The sequence below is a fragment of the Suillus clintonianus genome (assembly GCF_016758775.1).
Source record: "Suillus clintonianus strain FC179 chromosome Unknown DEU56scaffold_149, whole genome shotgun sequence".
NCBI classification, from domain to species: Eukaryota; Fungi; Basidiomycota; class Agaricomycetes; order Boletales; family Suillaceae; genus Suillus; species Suillus clintonianus.
In genome coordinates, this window is record NW_024539373.1 from 82,062 (window position 1) to 99,417 (window position 17,356).

The window sequence follows — 17,356 nt, forward strand, 5'->3', positions numbered from 1 at the left end:
CACGATGGGGGTTGGCCTTTTCGCAGTATCGGCCTTAAAGTAACTCTTTTGCAGAGGCCAGCTTACTTTGCTTGTTGAAGATGCCCGCTAGACCTGCGTGAGATTTTTCGAGGAAGGTCGTTGCATCTAGTTGGCAGGCTCCATGCTGATAGCCCTGGCTTCATACTGTCCTCTGTACAAGTAAGTCGATGTCTCAAGAAAGTACTGAAGCGTGTCACCAGAAATGACGAGCAGGACGATGACCCTATGAATTATCAGACGAACAACTAACGAATATAAAATACTGTGTTATCGATTCATACAAGTATTGTCTCTTTCAGATCCACTTCGGAGCATCAAGTAACTTGTATGGATAAGTAGGACGAAATTTGGATCACAAATTCTCCTGCTCCCTGCGGAGCACTCGACCATCGTTAATGAGCATCTCTCATGCTACACACTGCTGCTAGTTGCCACACGCACGCGCTCCTGGAATACAATTGAATTCATGCCGGTTGCTGTGTCGGAGTCGGACACGAGCTTGGCGTAATATTCTCTAATGCTAAGGATCAGGCGTGGTCCTAGCACGAACATCTGCACGATCTGGAAAATTTGAAGGAAACCAAGAAAAACCAGGTCCGGGGAGTATTGGTCCTGTAGAAATGATGAACCATTGCATGCAACTGTCAATAACAGATTGGCATACTGATAACGTCGGAGACAATTGACTGCCGATCTCACAGCCAGAAACAACAACAAAGCTAAGAGGTGCAGACTTTCAGCGGCAGAAGGGAGCTACGTTTGCATTGTGAACTCACCTCGCAAAGTAAGCAACGTGAGTTTTCATTAACACCGTGAAACAGTCCTTGATGATCCATCCCGATGAATGTCGTCGCAGTTCACAGAAGTGTTTTACAGCAACCTGGACTGCGAGACACAGTGCGAGGACCTCCCATACAGTTGTGAGTATCCAACTGATGGAAAACAGTAGTGCGTTATCACTCTCATAGTCAATAGCGCACTCGTAGGTGCCGGAGAGAACGAGCACCTCTAGCCTTTTTTAATGAGTCTGATGCGCTTATGTCTTATTAAGCTTACCCCCTGAACTGTGTCTCGTTGCCAGTATGACGACTACGCCGACCGCGATGTAGTCGGCCAGGAACATGACAACGAGAGGTATCAGAACCTTTCTGGACCGCTGATACATGGCATTTAACCGAGCGATTATGATGACTTGCATGAAATGTCAGTCAGGTCAATATCACCAAAGTATTGCAGCTGCACAGCTCACCGCCCAGTATTGCGTTCACGACCACAGTCATCCATATCCCTCCGAGTTTCATAACAGCGCCTGGCGAAATCAATTTGTGGTCAGGCTCGGAGGATCACCAACTCAAAATACGCTTACAGCTGTGGCAGTCAAATCAAACCAACTTCAGGCTGGAACGCCAAGAATCCTACTCACCCCTAGCACACAGGAGTATAGTTGAAGGAAGGGGGATGACAGGCATTGATTATAAGTACTCACTAAATCTGTCTTCGGGATTGTTGGAACACTGTCTATATGCTGCCAGTCAGAAGAAGTAAACACGGTGGTAAGAAGACATACACAGAATCTGGACGCTGATTGTGACAGATAATCGATTAGCGCAACACCAAGTGCTTAGCCATCTAAGCATACATGGCATATATTATTCCAAAATAGCGCCCCTGGAATATTTTCATGTAAGCGCGACTTTCCAACCACACTGATAGTACAAACTACATACACTCATATATAGCACAGTCATGAGAGACCAGCGTTGCCTCTGCCGTGAATGAGCTGCATTTCCACATCGTTCTCCTGATGCAAGAGTCCACTCACCCAAATCAATTCAACCTGTAAAAGCATTCTTAGCGAGATGGATGGTCTCAGTAATAGCATCAATTTACCTCTTTTGCGAGCGTCAGGACTACATAAAGTTACAATAAGGAGTCAGTGATTTATATGATGTGTTGCTCACCCCAGTCGTATATCAGCCCAGCAGACGTGGCAACTGCGAAAGCGCAGCCCAAGGTCAGATATCACCGTCATCATCCGAATGGCTCTCCACGGACCTACAAAATAGCTGCCAATATGCCACGAATTCATGGGCGGCCACCAACGAGGATCGTTTGAGACTATGATCATACTGTTAGTGTGATGGAGGTTGTGTAGGAATTCAGGTGCTGTACGAGCGCTGAGGCCTAGCGCAGAGCGCCGACTCCCGAGGCAGTACGTACTACGCTAGATGATTACTAAAAACCTTACTATATATGCGAGCAAGGTGGGGTTTGTTACATGTAAGGATTCTCATGGTCAATTGGCCTGTGTTTATCGGATCGTTGAATCTATCAGGGCTGATGGAACTACACCTTGTTCTGAATTGCCTGCAGGGTACCAGGTATCGCCAGCGAAGTTGGCCAGTGCGCCTTTCAAATCCAGTGGATCCCAATTTGAATGGCAATTCATGCTCAACTTCCTTTTCTGCCAACCCTGCACAGTTCAAACCGCCTCGATCCCAACACTATGCGGCACCGCGATCATTGATTACAGCCATAGTAGAATCCCAAATAGAGAGGCAGAGGAAATGGCTGAATGATATACGTGGGTAAGTGAAATTCGGTTGCACTAAATTTATTCGAGAGGACAAGGGAACGTTGAATGACAAATTTTTGCTGCAGGGCCGGAACAAATTTTCAGATTTCACCAGTGACCACACCAAGACCACACACATGATTTCGCAATAAGTCGCTTATGTCGTGTCCATTAGATCTATCATGCAAACACACCGCCCGATGCCACAACATCAGTTTCTCATTTGCCTTCAACACTTGCCATTAATTCAAGATGTCCCCTGCCACGACCTTCTTCGACCGTTGGCAATCGCCTCAACTTGAAGCACCCGAACAAGACATCGATCATCTCGATTTGTCACTGCAATTTGCTTTCTGGACCGCTACTATGTAGAATCTCGAGGTCTCGAACCTTCACGGAAAAGCCTCCACGCGAAAATGATCGAACTCGATAAGCGACACGATGCCGATATCCAAACCTCGTACAATCATCTGGAGGCACGATGAGACGATGAGAGCTATCGCCAATTTGAATCACGTTGGGAGGAGCCCATGATCGGAAAGATGTGCTGAATGACTCTGTAGCATTTGTTGATGGTGCTTTTCTTTGTCGTTCAATCTGAGGAGATTCTACAGATGAACGTTCGGAGAACTTACTGAGCCAGAATGAGCAGTGAGGACACTCGTCTTAAATATATTGAAGAATAATTCGCAAGACTGCTCTTTTGTGGGTAGCGAGTGAAGCGCATGCGTATGAGCTACATGTGCCTCTGTCGGATAGTGGGAGTTGGGTGAGGAGGAAGCCTTTTGTAAAGAGGTAGATGCCAGCTAGGTGAACCGTCACTCACAATTGGAGAGAACTCATCTATGATTTCTTCGTCAGTGATAGCGTCGGAGTCCTACCGACTGAAGAACAAGAAAAATGAGAACAGCAGGGCGAATGCTGGTGCTGCGGCTCAGTGATGCGATGGCAAGTATCGTTCGAATACATAATCTTGCCACGAAAGCCTGCGAACACAATCTGCTAGATATGTAACAACACCTTGCATATCACTGGCTTGCACTAATAAATATTCACATTGAGGATTATTGCAGAAGCAAAGATATGACATCTTCTACTCAAAAACGTAGTGCTGCAATAACGTACGGGGCGGGTTGTCCAGACCCACTTCTCTGTCAAATCTTCAGAACATAAATAAATAAGTACAGCGACGAAATTTTGAACCAAAAGAAACTCTCCCGGCTCCCCGCATAGCACCTGACCAGGAGTACCCGACCAGTAATCACCTCGAGCATTTCCCATACTACACGCTGCTGCTAGTTGCCACATGCACGCGCTCCTGGAAAGCAAATGAAGTCATGCCGATCGCTGCGTCGGAGTCGGCCATGAGCTTGGCGTGATATTCTCGAACACTGAGAATCAGGCGTGGTCCCAGCACAAACATCTGCACTACCTGGAAAACTTCACGTAAACCAAGGTAAATCTGGGTTCCCAGGGACTGTGGGTCCTGCAGAAATGATGAACCGTTGCATGCAGAGGTCAATGAGAGAATAACATACCCCTGATAACGTTGGAGACAATTCACTGCTGATCGTGAAGCAAGAAACAACAACAAAGCTAAGAGGTGCAGAACTTCAGCGGAAGAAGGGAGCCACATTGGCATTGTTAGCTCACCTCGCAAAGTAAACCACGTGAGATTGTATCAACACTGTGAAGCAGTCCCCGATAATCCCTCCTGCCGAGTGTCGTCGCAATTCACGGAAGTGTTTTACAGCAATCCAGATTGCGAGACATAGTGCGAGGACCTCCCATATAGTGCCGAGTATCCAAGTCATGGGAGCCAGTAGTTGGATATTTCCTGCAATGTCAACAAAGCATTCGTAGGTGCCAGAGAGAATGGCCTCCTCTGGTATTCGTCAATGGGCCTGTTGCACACAAGTCTTTCATCCATAATCAAGCTTACCTGCTGAAGTGTCTGTTGTTGTTATGATGTTCAACACTCCGACGGCGATGGTGACAGTCAGGAAGACTACAACGCAAAGTATCAGCACCTTTCTGGACCGCTGATACATGGCATGTAATCGAGTGATCACGATGACTTGCGTGATGCTTCTGTTAAGTCGATATCACTGACTCATTGCAGCAATGTAGCTCACCGCCCAGTATTGCGTTCACGACGATACTCACCCAATATTGCGCGATGAATACAATCAGGCCTGACAAATCCAGGTGGTGATCAGCATCGGAGGATCACGCAATCAAAAAAAACTCACAGCTGTGGCGATCATTATATTGGACCAGCTGGTAAAGAATCAGACTCACCCCTGCATTGGAGTGCAGTTGATTAACATGGGAATGGCGAGCATTGGTTCAGAATACTTACTGAATCTGTCAGCGATATTGTCGTAACGTTGTCTGTATGCCGCCAGTGAGAAGAATTAAACACGGTGGATGTGAAGAGGCATACCCAGAATCTCGATGCTTGTTGTGGGAGATCAATTATTAGTGCAGTGCCAATTGCTTAGCATTCCGAACATACGCAGCATATAAAATTCCAAGATAGCGAACCTAGAATTATTTCAAGTCAGCCCGACTTGCTGATCACACTTACAACACAAGCTACGTACACTCAGATACAGAGCGGTCATGAGTGACCAGCGTTGCCTCTGCCGCAAATTCATTGCATGTTCATGTTGTTCTTATGATGAGTGACTCTGCTCACCCAGATGAGCTCGATCTATATAGTAAACCATTCTGAGTGAGATAGATGCTTCGACAATGGCATCAACCTACCTCCTGTCCGAAAGTCAGGGCTGCAGAAACCATAAGAACATCACCCATTCTTGAAAGGGATCTTGCTCACCCCAATCGTACATGACCCAAATAGAGGAGGCAACTGCGAAATGTTAGATCGAGTATCGCCGTCATTGTCTCACTGACTCTCCACGAACCTGCAAAATAGCTGTAAATACGGCTCGCATTAATGACCGGCCAGAGACTGGGATCATTTAGAACTAGAGTCATCTTGTTAGAGGATGGGGGCGAGGGAACAGTGAAGTTGGTGGGTACTAGATATACCACCACCCTAGCTCTTTCATCACCGAAATGAGCATTATGGGGGCGATATCCGTTCCTGCATTGATTGACCGAAGAAAGTTGAGGTCCTGTAGAAATAAACACTCGATCTAGGGTCCCTTGATTGAATCAACATATATGTTGGTTGTGAAGCTGCAAACCAGTCACACGCACAGAATGTTTCAACACCGCAAAAGATCGAATATCTGTTTTCATTTCGGCGACTTATATGTATACAAATAGCAATGACAGGGCACTGGGAGAAACGAATACACATGCTTGCGATGGCGGAATGTTCTTCAAATTGTACAAGTTCGTTTCATAAAATGTTTTTGATGAGTGTCGATCGGAGCGCCGGCAGCATTTCATTCAAGTCCCTTGGCAAGATAGTCGTGTTACGTTGGCACGCAATCAGAAAAGTCAAACAAATGCCTAAAACTGACAACTCACCTGCAGCTGGTGATGGCATCAGTGCTTCAGGTGCCGTCGGGATGGAATATTACTTGCATAGCTTGCAATGTGCACACTTGAATCGGACGAGGTCGTTCTGCTACAAATTACAATTACATTTTTGGTTCGATCTGTGCAAAACTAAATCTGCCCTTGTTCAACTTGTGTACGTAGGTGGATATAAACGCACCCCGGAACTCCTACCGATGATCGATCCATCTCCAATTTTTCCACATATAATCCGCAAACAGACTTGCCTCATCCAAAGTCGTTTCTACATGCTCGGAGGCATTCTCAGAAAGCGAATGAAGAATGCAGAAAATGTGTGGGGAGGTGGATTATGATAGCGGATACACGGCAGGTGTACTGTCAGTGATTGGTGGTGAGGCGTAATTAGTGTATCAAGGTATGCTGGTAGATGGTAGAATTGCGGCGTTGGTGGTCCGTGCGTGGGCTCGCTGCTATATCAACAAATATGAATTTGATGTTCAAAGTCGAACACAAATGGCGCTTGGAGTTCCTTGAGGCATCCTTGAATCATGACAACAACGAACTGAGATGTGGATATAGTGTCTGTGTTTTATTAGATCAATCAACCAATCTCGACGCTGTGCAGCACCTAATAATGATCCGGTCTTACTTGTTTCAATATCATCAGAATAGCCACTTTACGAGATCTTTTTGGTCTTGGATCATATCCAGAGGCGGCGGTGCATGGAATCGCCGGCGGATTAGGTATGCAGAAGTTCGTTGGAAGAGTGCGGCGATTCTATTGTAGGACGGCTGTGGAATAACGTGGTGAGAATCAATTTGGATGCTGTTGCAATGGGTGGTAGAGACTTGTATAACCTGCGTTGAGCGTACCTTTGCAATAACAGTGTCGATATCTCGCGAGCTGCATGAGCCAACTACATCAATACCACAGAACCACACCGAGTCGCCGTCTCCATCAATATCTCTTCCACACACCCAAAAAGAGACTCGTCCTATATAAAGTCTTTCCGCATGGTCCGTGACTGAATGCAAGACTGCAGAAATTATCCATGGTGAAAGTCAGTAAGCGAAGTGCGGGACGATGCAGATGGGATACTTTGTTAGAAGCGTGTTTGAAATTTGATGATTGGGGTGGGGTGAGGATGCGGATGAGAAAAGCAACCGGAACGGCACACCTCGCCGAATTGTTGTCGAGCGTCGTAGACTTCGTTCTTGTTCAAGGGCTATTTTTACTACAGTCCTTCCGGAAAGTCTTGACTCACGTGTTCGAAATGGTTCAAAAATAGTGAAAATGTCGAAAATTCAATTATTGCAATTTTCAATAATAATGACATTTTTTGAATGTGCGAAAAAAAATATTCTGGAAAAGGACAACTGTCTATCATACAGCCGCAACGATCATGGCACACCGGCGGTTTGGGAGTTTTTCCACAGGCAAGACTTGAATCAAAATGTGGTCGAGAAATTATCCATTTCCGCGTTGAATTTTGACACTGAAACCATAACAAATTTTGACTGCCGGCAACTTGACACGGCAAAACAACACATTTCGATACAAATTTTAAGTCCATCTAAATGTATATAATACTTCAAGTGTTCTGCTGACATAAATGTTAGTATAAATATTAACTTTTGCAACCAGTGGTAATTCATGGTAATTACAAAATTTTAGCGCAGAGGCAAAATATTATATAATAACGGGTGTTTGCCCATTCCAGGAAATTTCAGATTGTCTCCCGGTAAAATGAGGTTCGAAAAAATATATAATTTTGACCAAGGAAAATTACAGTGGGCACTCGTTGGGCATTCATCGGGCGACTCATCGGGCACTCGGTGGCCACAGTCACTTCGATTCGACTTGGAGATAGAAAGATTGTGATTTAAATTTGTTTGTGGTAGCGCTGACATTTGAAGAATCACACTCGCTCCCTCAATTGCACGCGTTCTTGGCCGAAAGAGATGATGGTGTATGAGATTTCGCAGGATCAGTAATGTTGTATACGAAAATTGTATACGAAAAATGTATCACAGTATGTACGAAGATGCAGCGCGCAAAGTAACACAGTGGTTGCAGTCTGGCCGCGTCTTGGTCAGGCCAACCGGGTGACTCAAGGTGCTTGTTGTAGATCTGGATGACAGAATCGTGCAAGTGCAGGAGCTTCATACCCATGTCCTTCCTGTAAGCAGGCGACTCCAGCATGAAGTTTTGTACGACATCTATCACCATTTGATTTGCAGCCGTGCATTCATCCCCCTCCACCCCTTCGGCCAAAGCATTCTCCAGTGTAATCTGCCATTTTGCAAGTGACGCCCGGTCTTCAGGGCGGACCTTGGAGTATCTATGCGAGAAAAATTGAGCGAGTTCAATGACAAGATTGTCGAGTGGCTTGCAGCCGACAAATATATCTTGTGGGAGGTCGGTGTTCGCGACGAGGAAATTGGATTTCGCGGATCCTCCAGACCCCTGCAGTGGATCAGCGTCGAAGGTATGCGCGATGAATTGCGTCCGGTCAACGATGCTCATGTAGCTTGACGCGTACATCAAAGCCGTCCACAGAACGACGTAGAAGCTCGATTTGAGGTCGTCCTCAACAGCATGGATGGCGGTCCCATTCTTGACAAGGTGAGCAGACATGAACTGCCAGGTTCCCTTAGCGACAGCAAAATCAGTACAAATTACGAGTTTGGGCATGGAACTAACATACTGTGCGAGTCGTTTGTCGAGAACCCCTAATAGTGAGCAACTTTGCTAGGTCCCAGTCGATAAGGAAGCCCACTCCTCGGTAGATAACGATATTCCCGACACTGAGGTCTCGATGTAAGATTTTTGCGTTTTCGTACGCATCCTTGTGAGCTGCGTGGCTAATGAGATTAGGTGATATGCGAGATTGAGAAATACACACCAAACAACGCATCGCGGATAGACTGGACAAGTTGATGAGATCTTGCATAGTCGTTCAACTTCTCGCCCACAATATCAAGAACCAGGCGGTGAAGAGTATGCGGAGTGATGAGCTTCTTGGCGACATCCCTGTTGGGACACGCCCATTCGGCGCTTCCAAACTTAGCAGTCTGGGTGTTTTGCTGAGGGATAGGGTGGATTACATCGTGAAATGCAATGCATGTTGCGACATTGCGAACTTTGTGTAACTTTAATAATTTATAAGTTTCGCCTTCCGGTAGGACATCCTTTATCGACACGCGCCACGAGTCCTTGAACATTACGACCTTCTGGTTCAGGAGATCAAATGCAGGGCACGTGCGAGTCCAGCGGCCAACAGGTGGAAAACCCTTTGCAACAGGCTGGGGAATAATCAACGTCAACCAGCCAGAGTCCTCAACAGCAGGATCCTCAGGAACTGCAACTTTGAACATGCGCGTAGCGGTGGGAAGTTTCAAGGCCTCCCTTGCAAGAGCAGCATCCTCGGTGCTAGCGGGCGTGACAGAAGTATCAACGCCACACATCTCAGGCGATGCTCGCGCATAACGATAGAAGAAGTCGGCTAAGTGTGGGTCGTTGTAATTGAAGGCGTCCGTAACGATAGCTCCCTCCCTGTCCCATCTGATGATGCGGGTGCGATATTGAGCGCCGAGCTGAGCGCTAGCATAGCTCGTTATCTGGCCCAATGTATCGAAGGCCTTCTCGGTCACAGATACAATATGCGTATCAGGCCCAGGATCTTTGCTGAATGCGTCATATCCATCATTCCATTTGAATTCGACGTTGACTTCGAGTTTGGAGATATCGCAGCCTTGAGATGTTCCGTCGGCGTATACACAAACATCCGGCTTGACGTTGAATGTGAAGGCCGAACAGTTCTTCGTGTCTGCACGGTTGGACGAGTTCACAAATGATAGTTGGGGGGCGAAGGGTTTTATGCCGTTGATCTGGAGTTAGATTGTCAACGATTCACTATCCTTAGATGCAGGGTCACTCACGAATAAATCGTAAGCAGCCTCCTCTCTCTTAACGGATTGTATGTTGAATGCTTCAGCGTTGGAGGCCGAAGTGAAGAGTGAAGTGAAGTCCGAGGGGTCATGGTTTTTCGGATTCGGCAGGAACTCGTCTAGAAAGTCCTCCACTGGCATCGGGCCAACAACATGGTCTTTTATCTCCTTGCCCATAGCGTTCAGAGTGTCGACTCTGTTACGCTGAAAGCGTAGACTCAGGTAAGAGCTCTGTACTAAGTCTTTAGTGTAAGACGAAGATAATGCAGAGGTTCGTTATCGTTATCGTTGGGGTCGATGCTTGGTGACAAGAGTCAGCAAGCGAAGACAAAACTAATGGTATCGATCAAGTAAAGACACTTAAGACGAAGAGTCTTTAGTGAAATCGTATACGAGAGCTGTCTTGCTCAAGGAAAGTCTATCAGAAAACTGAGTAGATTCAAGTTAGAGAATACAAGACAAGACGATCGACTACTTATAGGAAAGGTCAGTTCAGGGCAGGGCTACCAAGGCAATGGTAAGGGTACAGGGTACAAGATAAGAGATACGAGATAAGACGGCGATCAAGGATGCTGTACAAGAAGGTGATAAGACGTCATATGGTGATACATGATAGGAGAAAAGATATGGGGGTCCGGTCCGAAGTATGTTATCGTAACATTACCTCCCGTTCAAAGGTTTGAAGTCACCGACTTCAATCATCCTGGTTGGAATAATAGATGGGGTCAACGTCAATATCTGCCAGCATGGCGATGGCGTCGAGTTCATTCTCTTCCCGTTCTTCTGCAACACGAGCACGCTCATGGTCAAAGGCAGCTTCGAGTTTAGCCATGTCCGTATGGAACCGATCAGCAGATTTTCCGCGACGAAGGAGCTTCTTCCCCTTGAGGATGGGACAGAATGGGGTAAGGTGCTTGGGGGCGTATTTGCCACAAATGCGGCACTGGTACCTCTTGCAATGCTTCTGTTTATGCCCCCAATTGTTGCAAGTGCGACAGACGCAATTGAAGGGATAGGTTTGAGTCGTTTCTCCGGCTTCATACTGTGCTCTCTCGACGGAGTATTGTGCGGCGGTGGTACATCCTGGTGCGGCTTCGAAGTCGTAGTGTTTGTAGTGATGTTGGCTTAAAGGAAGCCCCATAGAGAAAAGCAATCTAGGCTTCATCCGAGTAAGCCTTTGCGCTCTGCGGAGAACGTCCATCCTATCGTCACGATCGACGGGCGTAGTAGGAGGTGGGACAGGGATAGGGACCTCGTTTTGCAATGGGTAGCAAAGCGAAGGTTCAGGGGAGAGTGTCCTTGACTGGGACGGGGAGATATTAACAGGAATTTGCTGCTCTTCTTCTTCAGCTTTGGGGGGAGGCGTACTGGGAGGAGATAATCCGAGGAACGAATAATAGTCCTGAGGTGGCTGGGCTACAGGGGGGGGTGTGTATGGCACATAGAGCGAGCTGCTACGTTCTACTGCTTCTTCATCTTCTTCGATGATTAGGGGAGGGGTCGGAGTCATATGTCTCATTGCTGCGATGAATGGTTCGGGAGGTGGATTGAACTCATTTTCATCCTCTATCCTTCTGATTGCGTCATCGAAGTCAACTGTGAGTCGGATGGCATTCAAGACTGCATTCTTGATCTTGCTTTGGTTGTATCTGATGGGGATTGCACCAAGACTGGTGGAGGAGTCGAGTTGGAATTGCATTGCTGCGGGAGTGAGGGCGTCTGCTGCCCGGAAAATGATGATGAGTTCTTTGAGGGTGGCATTGCCGACCCTCTCTACATAGGCGTCAAGCCTCATAGCATACTGGATGTCGAGAATAACGGCTTCCCACATGGCCCGATGCTGGCCAGGGGTCTGGGGACGAGTAAAGGGATTGTTTTCAAAGAAATTGGTGATACTGTGGTCGGAGCCATAAGAGCAGCTGGAGTGGTCAGACATGTTGGTTTCGAGTTAAGGTAGGTTTAAAGGCCTAATGCTCTAGAGACGAGCTTGAGTCTCTTCTTATAGGCATCGAGAAGCTCCGCTGCGTTTTCAAGTTCCGTTTCAAGGATCCATGAGTTCTCAGATTCAGGGTATCCAACCCAAGATACGAGATAACGACGTCTTGTGCCTGCCCCTTTGTGCGAGAGTATGGCTTCGATTTCGTAATGCTCTTCTCCGTTGATAAGGTCAGGAGGTGGCTCAGTGAAGTTCGGGCCGTGTATCTCTGTCTCTTGATAGGAGGATAGTTCAGAAGCATGGAATGTGGAGTGAACTCTCCAGGTTTTCGGTAGCTTCAATTTGAACGTGATAGGCGATAGAACTTCTGTGATTTCGAAAGGGCCGTATCGTTTGGGAGCTAACTTCTTTGAGGGAAGTCGTGTGATGAGGTGTGCTGCGGAAAGCCAAACTTTATCACCTCGTTTCCATGGTTCATACTTCTGTCCATGAGATCTTTCTGCCATTCGTTGTTGAGCAAGGCTATGAGAAGCTAGGGCTTCTTCTCTGATCTTCTGAAGGTGTTTGATGCGGTCTTCTGCGGCTGGAAGAGTGGAGTCAGGGAAGGCGTGAGGGTATCCGCGAGGTTCGTATCCCATCATAAGGGAGAATGGAGAGGTGTTTCTGGCGCTGCCTTTTCTGGAATTGTGGACGAATTCTGCCATGGGAAGGTGATTGGCCCAATCATTAGGGTTTGTTCGACAATATATTCGGAGATAGGTTTCTAGTTCTTGATTCATTCGTTCAGTTTGTCCATCGGTCTGAGGGTGGTAGGCGGTAGAAAGGGCGACTTGATAGTTTAGGAGCCTTCCAAGCTCTTTTGCGAGTTTAGAGGCGAACTGTGGTCCTCTATCGGAGATAATCTTGTCGTAGAGACCAAATCTAAGAAAGACTTTTTCAAAGAAAAGTTGGGCTACTCCTTCTGCGGTGATCGTTTTTCTGCAAGGGCAGAGAATTACCCCCTTTGTAAGGCCATGGTCTACCACGACCATGATAGAATCGAAGTCAAGAGACGGGGGAAGGTCGGTGATAAGATCAACGGATACCTGTGAAAAGGGGCGAGAAGCGGTGGAGGAGATCGGTAATAATGGAGGGGTGGTAGGATGCGTATTCGGCTTCATTTGTTGACAAGTTGCACAACCGTCAACGTATTTCCTGATATATGTTCCCATCCCGGGCCACCAATAGGCTTTCTTCACGTTCCACTCCGTGATAGTGCGGCCCGGGTGTCCGGCCGTAGGATGATCATGGTGGAGGGTAAGGATTCGATGACGGAGATCAGAGGGTACATAAGCACGATTTTTGTAGAAAAGGACATCATCCTCGAATTTCCAATCAGAAAGTGCAGATTTCATAGGGGGGGCGCACACGCCGTTTAAGGCGTCTAATGCAGTGCGAATAGTAGCATCGTCAGATGCGTCATGAAGGAGTTTGAAATCTTCTGCAAGTTCAGCATCAATGAGGTTGACAAACAGCGAATCGGGAAGGAGGATAAGATCTTCGTTATCGGATCCAGAGAAGGCGTGATCAGATCGACGGGAAAGAGCATCGGGGGCGGCGAGTTTGGACCCGGGAACGTGGTGGAAGGTGAGATCAAAGTTGCATAGTGTAAGCTGCCAACGAGCTTGCCTCCTAGTGAGTTTCTGTGCAGATCTGAAATAAAGGAGGTTCTTATGATCGGTGAAGATGATAACCGGATGAGGGTTTCCTTCGAGGAAATGTCTCCAAGCTTGTAAAGCGCGGATGACAGCAAGGAGTTCTCTGTCATAAATCTGATAATTTCGTTCGGCTGGATTTAGGGATTGGGAAAGATATCCGCAAGGATGGTACGCTCCATTTTCATCTGTTTGAAGGAGTATTGCTCCAGTAGCAAATAACGATGCATCTGTTGCAAGAGCAAACTGTCGAGTAGGATTGGGATTTCGGAGGACGGGTTCAGAGAGGAAGGAGTTCTTCAGCTTCTGGAAGGCTTCCTCACAAATGCTTGACCAAGAGAAGGCATTGTCCTTCTTTGTGAGGTCAATCAGTGGGCGTGCAATATCAGAGTAGTGGGAAATGAAGTGTCGATAGAAGTTGCAAAATCCAAGGAATGATCGGACTTCTTTGACTGAGGATGGGGAGGTCCAATCGCTGATCCCTTTCAGTTTTGCTGGATCCATAGCGACTTGTCCCGGTCGAATAATCATTCCGAGATATTCAACTTCTTGAGCGTCAAAAGTGCATTTCTCTGGTTTGAGAAAGAGTGATTCCTTCCTAAGTTTCTGCAAAACTCGTCGAGTTCGCTCTTTCTGCTCCTGCAAGGTGTCCGAGAAGATTAGGATGTCATCCATATAGACAATGAGCCATCCTTCGTTGATTTCAGTTGCGAAAGTCTGATTCATGTATGCCTGGAAGGTTGCAGGAGAATTGCATAGTCCGAAAAACATGACTTTCGGTTCAAAGAGGCCGAAGGAAGTGGAAAATGCGGCTTTCCATCTATCATCAGGGTGTATGAGGATATTGTTGTAGCCAGAACGAACATCTATCTTGGTGAAGAATTTGGCATCGCTCAGCTTTGCGATAAGAGGAGGAATTAGAGGGAGAGGATAGGCATTCTTCACGGTCCATTCGTTAATGTACCTGTAATCTTGACAGGGTCTTAACGATCCGTCCTTTTTTCCAACGAAGAAGAAGCCAGATGCTTGTGGAGATTTTGACGGGGTGATAAAATCCTTTGCTACATGTTCGTCCAGAAATGCTTTCAAAGCATCGGTTTCTTTCGGGGATAGAGGGTAAGCCCTCGATGATTTCGGAACGAAGCCTTCTTTGGTGTCAATTCTATGATCGAATCCAGGGCGAGAGGGAGGAAGTTTGTTCAAGCCATCTTTTGCGAAAATATCCGCAAAGTCATGGAGATATTCGGGAACAAGTTCTTCGAACGTTTTCTTTTTCTTTGCTTGGGCGTCTTCCATAGCAAACTCCTGTGCTTTGTTGCTTGTTTTGGTGTATTCTTGCGAAGCAGCAAGTATCCAAATGTTCCTAAGTGGAGTTTGTTTGGCAAGGATTTCTTTCTTGGAAGTCCCATCACGGGTTAAGGGAGAGTCGAAGGAGATGTTCTCGATTATTCGAACATTGGTCCCATCCGTAGCATATTCGATTAGTACTTCGTCATCGGATAGAGGATAGGTGGCGATATCATCCGGATGTGGGAGGAATTGGGTGTTTCCAACCCATACATCTTCCATAGCATTGAAATTAGGGAGTTCGGGGGTAGTTTCTTCAGGTTTCTTGGATTTCTTTTTCTTCTTCTTGATTTCTTCAATACAATGTTCCTTCTCATTGGAGAGCGTTTTGAGAGGATGAAAAGAATCGATTTCTTCTTCTTCGATAGTCACTTTCTTGGCTTCGAATAGGAAGGGTTCTACATGGTTTTTCCTTCTTTCAAGATTGATCTCGGTCTCAACGAGTTTAGATCGGGGTGATGAAGGAAGGGATATCGTGTTTTTAGTCCAGTCGATGTCTGGATTCATGGCAGAGAGCCAAGGCTTCCCAAGGAGGACATTGTCTCGAGCAGAGAGCTGGGTAATATTGAATTTTCCCCACATGCATCTTTTGTCAAGTCTGATGGGTAGAACGCAATAATGGGAGACCATTCCCGCTTTCGAGTTGCTTCCATCCACGGTGGTGATATGGAAGGGTTTTCGGAGTTTGTGGAAGTTAATTTTGTGTTTCTTGACGAAGTCTTTATCAATAAAAGAGCCTCCTGCTCCAGAATCAATGATAGCGGTGGTTTCAACGGTTTTCGTGCTTTTTGTAGAGAAGAGTGTCACCGGGACACGGAATTCATTGCTTCGTCCTACAGTCTTAGTATACAGCACGTAAAGGGAGGAGTCTGACGTTGATACAGATCCTCTGTTTAAAAATCCACTCGATTGGTATCCATATCTTCTTCATCATCAGTTTCATCATCAGGGGTTTTAGCCCTTCCCTTTCCTTTCCCTTTTCCTTCAGACGCTCCTGCGGCTCTAGTCTTGGTTTTCTTGTCAGGACAATCCCTTGAACGATGACCTTGTTTCGAGCAATTGAAACAAAGACCTTTCTTGAAATGGTCATCACGTTGTTGGGGGGACAAGGTCCTATCCACATCCATTGCATCAGGGTCGCGTTGATGGTGAAAGCTAGGTTTAGAATTGGCTCGTCCTTGACCAGAGTGATTCCCAGATCCTTTCCTAGATTGATTATTGTTCCTGTTTGCATTTCGGAACGCTTGTTCCATCTGCCAGTTGGCGCTCTGCTGGGTTGCTGCAGCGAACCATTTGTCTATGGTGTCGGGAACCTCGGAGAGTCCATGAATGGCCTTCCTCAATCCATCTTTCAATCCTCTCCTGAAGAAGTATTTGAGCCCGATTCCTTCTTTCATTCCTGATAACGCAGAAAGGAGTTTGAACTCGGCAATATATTCAGCAATTTCTCCAGTTTGCCGGAGTCTTTCTAGTTTGTTCAAGGCGTCGGTTTGAGTATCAATGGATTGGAACGCGGTGTTGAAACTCTTTTCAAAGTCTGCCCATGATCCAAAGGATGGGGTTGCTCCGCTATACGCATTGGTGTAGAATGTTTCTGCCCAAAGTGCGGCAGTTCCTTCAGTCATATAGGCGAGGGCAGTGATGATCTTCTTCTTGTCATCGGTGTAGGTATCGGAGTTGGCAAAATGATAAGCCTTAATGCTAAACAACCATCTTGTTGCTTGGGAGGTATCACCATTGAAATCTTTAGGAGAACCGATCTTGAGTTCTGGGACTTTCGACATGGTCAATGGTCCTACTGGTGGTGGGACCGGTGGTCTGAATGGGTTCGGGGGAGGAACTGGTGGAGGTCCAACAGGTGTCCTGGGTGGGACAACGAACCCACTTGATGGAGGGGGGGGAGGAGGAAAGAACTGTCTCGGGGTGGGTTCTGGGATGTCGTCGGAGCTTTCGGATGAGCTATCAGAGGTCAGGACAACGTCGTCGGAATCTTCTCTCCGAGATGAAGACGTGTTGACAGTTGGCCCTCAAGATATGAGGAGCCGAAGGAAAACTTGAATCTTTTGTTACGCTGAAAGCGTAGACTCAGGTAAGAGCTCTGTACTAAGTCTTTAGTGTAAGACGAAGATAATGCAGAGGTTCGTTATCGTTATCGTTGGGGTCGATGCTTGGTGACAAGAGTCAGCAAGCGAAGACAAGACTAATGGTATCGATCAGTAAAGACACTTAAGACGAAGAGTCTTTAGTGAAATCGTATACGAGAGCTGTCTTGCTCAAGGAAGGTCTATCAGAAACTGAGTAGATTCAAGTTAGAGAATACAAGACAAGACGATCGAC

General features: G+C 46.7%; 2 protein-coding genes across 2 annotated transcripts; both read right to left on the bottom strand.

The window, feature by feature from the left end:
* Positions 1 to 432: 432 nt before the first annotated feature.
* DEU56DRAFT_918963 (uncharacterized protein) lies at positions 433 to 5,599 on the bottom strand (the record flags this gene model as incomplete). The annotated part of the gene is made up of 22 exons (XM_041358200.1): positions 433 to 633; positions 686 to 740; positions 798 to 1,029; positions 1,078 to 1,212; positions 1,271 to 1,330; positions 3,061 to 3,193; positions 3,232 to 3,378; positions 3,423 to 3,473; positions 3,909 to 4,082; positions 4,135 to 4,192; positions 4,250 to 4,481; positions 4,539 to 4,604; positions 4,732 to 4,791; positions 4,849 to 4,876; positions 4,959 to 4,990; positions 5,043 to 5,056; positions 5,115 to 5,143; positions 5,203 to 5,241; positions 5,298 to 5,312; positions 5,369 to 5,388; positions 5,439 to 5,471; positions 5,527 to 5,599. 22 exons carry the CDS (start codon positions 5,597 to 5,599, stop codon positions 433 to 435), a joined length of 1,887 nt encoding a protein of 628 aa, XP_041202089.1.
* A 2,425-nt stretch (positions 5,600 to 8,024) lies between these two features.
* Positions 8,025 to 10,219, bottom strand: DEU56DRAFT_930583 (uncharacterized protein; the record flags this gene model as incomplete). The annotated part of the gene is made up of 4 exons (XM_041358697.1): positions 8,025 to 8,744; positions 8,800 to 8,948; positions 8,998 to 9,982; positions 10,034 to 10,219. 4 exons carry the CDS (start codon positions 10,217 to 10,219, stop codon positions 8,025 to 8,027), a joined length of 2,040 nt encoding a protein of 679 aa, XP_041202090.1.
* Between the last annotated feature and the right edge of the window lie 7,137 nt (positions 10,220 to 17,356).